General features: G+C 48.5%; 1 protein-coding gene across 1 annotated transcript; it reads right to left on the bottom strand.

Moving 5' to 3' along the window:
* Window positions 1–170: 170 nt before the first annotated feature.
* RLN3 (relaxin 3) lies at window positions 171–2661 on the bottom strand. The gene is made up of 2 exons (XM_059160206.1): window positions 2429–2661; window positions 171–900 (listed from the first exon to the last, which is right to left on the bottom strand). The coding sequence occupies exons 1-2, from the start codon at window positions 2619–2621 to the stop codon at window positions 686–688; spliced, it is 408 nt and encodes a 135-aa protein (XP_059016189.1). The 5' UTR covers window positions 2622–2661; the 3' UTR covers window positions 171–685.
* Window positions 2662–7190: the final 4529 nt, after the last annotated feature.

Raw genomic sequence — 7190 nt, 5'->3', positions numbered from 1 at the left:
CGGCGCCGGCTGCAGCCGCGGAAGGGGAGGGGGGACGGCCCGGGGCTCGCTGCAGGGCGCCGCCGAGCACTGCCGAGACGAGCGCGGCATCCTCCCTCCCCGTGACACACACAGGCACGCCGCCGCAAAGTCCTTTGGAACTTTTATTTTGGGGGTTGAAGAAGGTTCTGATCCGTCCTCCCACCCAGACTCCCACCCCAGGATGTGAAGGAACCCAGGGCTCCCACCACCAGCTCTAGGGTCTCCAGCAGGTGGACGGGGAGGGGTAGGAAGGCAGGGTGAAAGGAGTGGGCATCGCCTGGGATCTGGAGCAGGAGCATAATTTGCTCTGGTCAGGAGACGGTGGCCACAGTTGGGGCAAGAGAATCAGTGTGGGCAAAGGTCTGGATGGGGGTAGATCGGTTGGGGTAGAGTCGGGGCACCACAGCAGCAGAGAACAGTGCAGGCTAGGCAAAGAGGTGATATGGCCTGGGGAGAGGTCAGGGGTCAGGGTCAGAGGTTCCCATTTGGCCAGGTAGGTGCAGTTTGCTCAGGGTCAGGATAGGCTGGTCAAAGGTCAGGGTCATTTAGGGGTGACTGTGTCCAAGTGCAAGCACCTGACCTGACTTGCTGATGAATGAATGCATGAGAGGCCAGAGGTGGGTGCCCTGCTGGACCCAGGGCCCCTGGCCGCCCGGTCTCTGGTCTAGCAGAGGCTGCTGATGTCACTCTTACTGCACCCCCACTTGCAGCAGCTGCTGGAGAGACCTGCCACGACATCGCGGCCACCGCGCAGAGCCCCCGGAGCTCCCTGCCAGCCGGGTTCGCTCCCATAGAAAGCCAGGGGGTTCTTGGTCCGGGCCAACCACTCGCTGGAGGCTACTGCCTCATCCCCCTCACTGTCTGTGTCCGAGTCTGCATCTGGGAAGTGGGAAGATGAAAAGAGTTAGTGCTTGGGACTCAGCTTCTGTCAAACGCACAGTCTGGCTGGCCTAGCTACTTGGATTCTTGTGATGCAGCCTCACAGCCCAAAGTTTTATTCTATTCAGGCCTGGGTTCCAGGTTTGATGGGCAAATTATTCAACCTCACCGAGCTTGCCTTTCCTCTCTTGCCATTTCTCTTCTCCTACTCTTTATTTATTGAGAAGCTGATGGTTAAGAACATATGTTTTGGGGGGCACCTGGATGGCTCCCATCGGTTAAGCATCCAGCTCTTGATTCTGGCTCAGGTCATGATCTCAGGGTCATGGGTCAAGCCTCACTCGGTGAAGTGGGGAGTCTCCTTGAGGATTCTGTCTCTCCCTCCAGATCTGCCCCTCCCCCCAACTCAGGCTAGTTCTCTCTCTCTCTCTAAGATCAATAAATAAATCTAAATTTAAAAAATAATAAAATGGGGCGCTTAAAAAAAAAAAAAAAAGAACGTGTGTTTGGGAGCAGAGCTAAGCACCCATCCAGTCTCTCTGAGTTACAATCCTGAGCAAATGAATTTACTTCTCTGACTCTCGGTTTCCTCTGCAAAGTGGGGGTAGTAGTAACTCCTGTCTTCTAGAGTTTTATATGGAGTAGATGAGATCATTAATACCCATAGAAAAGCCCCGAACAGTGTCTGGCATATGAGAAGCACTCAAAAATAGCACTGATCATTTATTGAGCACCTACTGTGTGCCAGACACTACTTTAAAGGATTTAGTGGATTAACTCTTTTATTCCTCACAACCCCATGAGGTGGGTACAGCTGTTATCATCCCCAGTTTCCAGACGAGAACCCCGAGACACCATCTGGTGGACTATCTTACACAAGAAAACCCAGCTATGAAGTTGTAGGGCTGTTACTTGAACCCAGGCAGTGTGTCTTCCAGCTCCACGCCCCCCCGCTTGAGCTCTGACAGAGACCCCCCACCCGGTTTAGATGGTGTCCGAATCTGCTTTGGACTCAGTGTCGTCACTTAACCATCCTGGGAGATTTACAGACTGTGCCTCCTATTTTCAGATAAAAGGGGCTCCGAGAGGGTAATCAACTCGTTAGGAGAGTCACCTGCTAGGTGGCAAAATCTGGCCTTGTGTAGCCCCCTGCTATCTTCCTCAGAGGCTAGAAGGCACTTCAATGTGGTTTTCTAAATGGCTTCTCACCTCACACTCCCATCCCCCATCCTAGGAGTTGTGCAAGCAGCAGCCTTCTTCCTTAAGGTAGGCTCACACTGGGCAGGTGCTCCAGAAATAGCAGTGAGTTCTGTGATGACTAGAGGGTGTGGATGGCTTGCCTCCCCGATCCCAGCTCCGCTAACTGGCTCCCCTCACCTCTGCTCAGCTTTGAGGCCTGGGCAAGTTTCCCCAGTTGCATGTAGTAGGACAGGACCCTTCTGCCCCGTCCCTGGCTCTTTGGACCATCCCATGTTCCATCCACTGTCCACCCACCCCCTGCCCCCACACCCTCCCTTCGCAGCCTCACCTGTAGCTTCAGAGGCCAGGATGTCCAACCGTCTCCACCGGGAGCCCCCGCAGGTGAAGATGACTGCCCGGATGAATTCCCTGCCGCAGAGCTTCACCCCGTATGGCGATGCTCGGGCCTCAGACGTCAGCCACAGCTCCCCAGCCAGCACCCACACAGTTAGCAGCAGCAGCAGCAGCGGGCGCTTGGCCATGCTGGACAGGACACCTGTGACTCTGGGGCACAGCGAGGCACTTCCCTGGGTGCCTGTGTCTTTGCTGCCTCCTGGCCCCCCAATTTATACATCCTGGCTCCCCCCACCCGTCATGGAGAAGGCAAGTGACCTCCTTTATCTCCTTCAGCAGAGGGGATGCGGGCATGGCCCCCCCACCCCGACCTTTCCTGTTTCCAGGACCGAGCGATAACCTTTAACCATGGATGGAATGACGTGGTCCAGCTCACTGTCATCTTCAACGGAGAGGGCGAGAAGGTCTCAGTTCAGCAGAGACCAGGAATCCAGACCCCACCACACTGGAAGACAGGACACAGCCAGACACCCCCCCCCATAGGGCAGGACCTCCTCTATGAATAATATCAACAATGATAATGAGCATTTCCAAAGTATGGGCTGTGCTGCAAGGCCAGGCACCTCTCAAAGTATTTTATATCTATTCGATTCTCCCAATAACTTCTGATATGGTTCTCAAATTTGAGCAAGCCTCATAATCTCCTGGAGGGCTTGTTAAAACCCTATTTTAAAAGAGGGCTTTAACCTCTTGGGCCCTATTTACAGAGCATCTGAGAATCTGCATTTGCAACACATTTCCAGTCCTTGCTTGTGCTGTGGTGGTCCAGAAACCATGCTTTTGAGAGCCACTGGACTCAGAGATTAGGATTAAGATTATTCCCATATTACAGGCAAGGAAACCGAGGCACAGAGTGGTGCTAGAAGGTGCCCAGGCTCAGCTAGTAAGGAGGACAGGGAGTGGAGATGCAGATTCCAAAAAAGCCATCTGGCTCCAGAATCCATGCCCTCTAACGGAAAGTTTTAAGGATTAAAAAATACTATTATGGAGACAGAGTTTCAATTTTGCAAGATGAAAAGAGTTCTAGAGATGGATGGTGAATGTGCTTGATGTCACTGGGTTTTAAAAATGGTTAAGATGGCAAATTTTATGTGTATTTCTACCACAATTAAAAAATAATAATTTGGGGGTGCCTGGGTGGCTCAATTGTTAAGCATCTGCCTTCGGCTCAGGTCATGATCCCAGGGTCTGGGATTAGAGCCCTGCATTGGGCTCCCTGCTCAGTGAAGCCTGCTTCTACCTCTCTCTATGCCCTTGCTTGTGTTCCCTCCCTTGCTGTGTCTCTCTTTGTCAAATAAATAAATAAAATCTTTTTTAAAAAAATTTTTAAAATGATAATAATAATTTTTAAATGCTTAATTAATATACATAGAGAAGCTGTGATGTGCTGGGAAACATTTACAACTGGGTTCTCCAGACGGAAAAAAAAAAAAGACACTGATTTGTAGCAGTTGTTGATTTCTGGTCAATTTCAAGCTATCAATGGGATGTCAGTGTGGTCACCAAAGTCCTGAAAAGTTAACCATCAGTTCTCACAGGTTGGAGTCAGCTGGCTCCAGGACACCACAAGAACGTAAAATTTAAGGAATCATAAACAGGACACCCACGATAGCATCACTCAGGTCCGGAAGTAGGAAGTGGCCAGGAGCATAGATACCCCCTGCTGCGTATCCTCTCTGCTCACAACCCCGCCCTCTCCCCAGAGGTAGCCACCATCCTGCCATCAGTCATCACTACTTTGCTTTTCGGTACAATTCTAACACTCACAGGGCGGTGTTGCCTGAGACAGATAGTTCTTTGTTTCTTTTTCTTTCCTTTTTTGATTTCCTTTTGTAGTCTAACAATTTGAACTTTTGATCAAAGTGGGACTACACCTAAGGAAAAATGCACCCATCATAAGGGGACACCTGGAAGAATTTTCACAAACCAAACAGACTTTGAAACCATGACTCGGGGCCAGAAAACATTTCCAGCCTCCCACCAAGACAGAGGAATTAATCTTGACCTTTTGGAAAGGGAGCATTTTAGAAGAATTTGTGGACATAGGTTAAAAGTGTAGTAATTGAGAAATGTTTGGGATGAAACATTTTAAGGTTATGAGAAGATTCTGTTTCCCTTAATTTTATTATTATTTATTTTTTTTAAGAATTTATTTATTTATTTGAGAGAGAGAAACAGAGAGAGCATGAGCGAGGAGAAGGTCAGAGGGAGAAGCAGACTCCCCATGCAGCTGGGAGCCCGATGCGGGACTCGATCCCGGGACTCCGGGATCATGACCTGAGCCGAAGGCAGTCGTCCAACCAACTGAGCCACCCAGGCGTCCCAATTTTATTGTTTTTTAAAAGATTTTTAAAAATTGATGTATTTGACACAGAGAGAGAGAGAGAGAAAGAGAGAGATCACAAGTAGGCAGAGAGGCTGGCAACGAGAGAGGGGGAGCAGGCTCCCCGCTGAGCAGAGAGCCTGATGCGGGGCTCCATCCCAGGACCCTGGCATCATGACCTGAGCCGAAGGCAGAGGCTTTAACCCACTGAGCCACCCAGGTGCCTCTATTTTATTATTTTTTAAAGAGTTAATTTTTTTTTCTTTTAAGAGAGAGAGAGTTCACAGGCACAGTGGGGAGGGAGGAGGCACAGAGGTTGAGGGAGGGAGAGAGGACCCCAAGCAGATTCCCCGATGAGTGGGAACCTGACACATCTGGATCCCACAACCCTAAGATCATGACCTGAGCTGAAATCAAGAAGCAGACCTTTAACGTACTTCCCCACCCAGGCGTCCCAATCCCATTTCCATTTAAAGTCTACCCACTGATTTTAGCATTCTGAGGGGATCGTGTATATAGAAATTATTCCCATGGTGTCCGTTTTGTTTATTAGTAATTTCCATTGCCCCATTCCTTCTACATGTACCATTATTTATGATTTGGACTTCTGGAAGGAAGAGCTGTTCTGTCTCCAGTTATTTGTTTATCCAGTCATTTATTTATGCCAGTATGGACTTGTAAACAGTTATTGTATCTTTTGGATTATAATGCAACACTATTGTTATTTATTTTGTTGCCCAAATTGTTCCAGCTGTGGCCACTGGGAGCTCTTTCAATTGTCCCTTGCTCTAAGCATTTCATTTCATGCAATGTCCTTTTGACATGACTCCATAGTATTTTGTCTGATTTTGTTTTTTAGATTTTTATGCTTCTTATTGTCTGGCACAATGAGAAATATGGGCCTTGCCTTGTGTTTTCCCTGTCCCAGTCCTAGCTAGAATCAGCCACTTTACCAAAAAGTCTGGATTCCCTTTATTGGAGAATGGCACTGAAATGTCAAGATTGGGGTGCTGGCTGTGCTCATCACTACTGGGGATGGGGGATGGGGTGGGCAGAGCATTGTTTCTAGGTCCTCTCAGCTAATAGTGTTCTTCTTTTTTTTTTTTAATATTGAGGTGGGGAGCTCCTGGGTGGCTCAGTTAGTTAAGCATCTGCCTTCAGCTCAGGTCCTGATCATGGGATCTTGGGATCAAGTCCTGCATCAGGTTTCCTGTTCAGCGGGGAATCTGCTCCTCTCTCTCTCTCTCTCTGCTCCTCCCTCCCCTGGCCTGTGCTCTCTCCTCTCTCAATCACTCGCTCTCTCAATTGAATAAATAAAATATATATTTTTTAAAAGATTTTATTTATTTATTTGACGGAGATTAGAAGTAGGCAGAGAAGCAGGCAGAGAGAGAGAGGAGGAAGCAGGCTCCCTGCCGAGCAGAGAGCCCGATGCGTGGCTTGAACCCAGGACCCTGGGATCATGACCTGAGCCAAAGGCAGAGGCCCCAACCCACTGAGCCACCCAGGCACCCCAATAAATAAAATATTTTAAAAAATAAAAATAAGGGACGTCTGGGTGGCTCAGTTGCCTTCTGCTCAGGTTGTAATCTCAGGGTCCTGGGACTGAGTCCCATGTCACATTCCTTGGTCAGCAGGGATCCTGCTTCTCCCTCTACCTGCCACTCCCCCTGCTTGTGCTCACTCTCTCTGACAAATAAATAAATAAAACCTTTAAAAAATAAAAATATTAAAAATACTGGGGTAAGGGCAGCTGGGTGGCTCAGTGGGTTAAGTGTCTAACTCTTGGTTTAAGTTCTGGTCATGATCTCAGGGTCATGAGATAGAGCCCCACTTTGGGGAGTTCAGCAAGGAGTCTGCTTGTCCCTCTCCCTCTGCTTCTCCCCCTGCTTGTGCATGCTCTTTCTCTCAAATAAATAAAATCTAAATAAAATAAAATATTGGGGTAAAATTCCTATACATAAAGTTAACCACTTCAGTGCCATTTGTACACATGTGGGTTTTTTAAAGATTTTTAATTTTTTTAATTATTTCATTTGACAGAGAGAGATCACAAGTAGGCAGAGAGGCAGGCAGAGAGAGAGGAAGGGAAGAAGGCCCCCTGCTGAGCAGAGAGCCCGATGCGGGACTGATCCCAGGACCCTGAGATCATGACCTGAGCTGAAGGCAGCAGCTTAACCCACTGAGCCACCCAGGCGCCCTGTACGCATGCGTTTATAGTGGCACTATTCACAACAGCCAGAAAGCAGAAATGACCCAAATTCCCATCAACAGATGAGTGGGTAAACCAGATGTGGTAGACCCACACAATGGAATATGAGTCAGTCATGACAAGGAATGAAGTTCTTGTTTTTCAAAAATATTTTATTAATTT

This window comes from Mustela lutreola, chromosome 2 (genome assembly GCF_030435805.1).
Source record: "Mustela lutreola isolate mMusLut2 chromosome 2, mMusLut2.pri, whole genome shotgun sequence".
In the NCBI taxonomy this organism is placed as follows: Eukaryota; Metazoa; Chordata; class Mammalia; order Carnivora; family Mustelidae; genus Mustela; species Mustela lutreola.
Note: the sequence above shows the minus strand (reverse complement) of the source record. Positions and strands in the feature narration are given on the sequence as shown.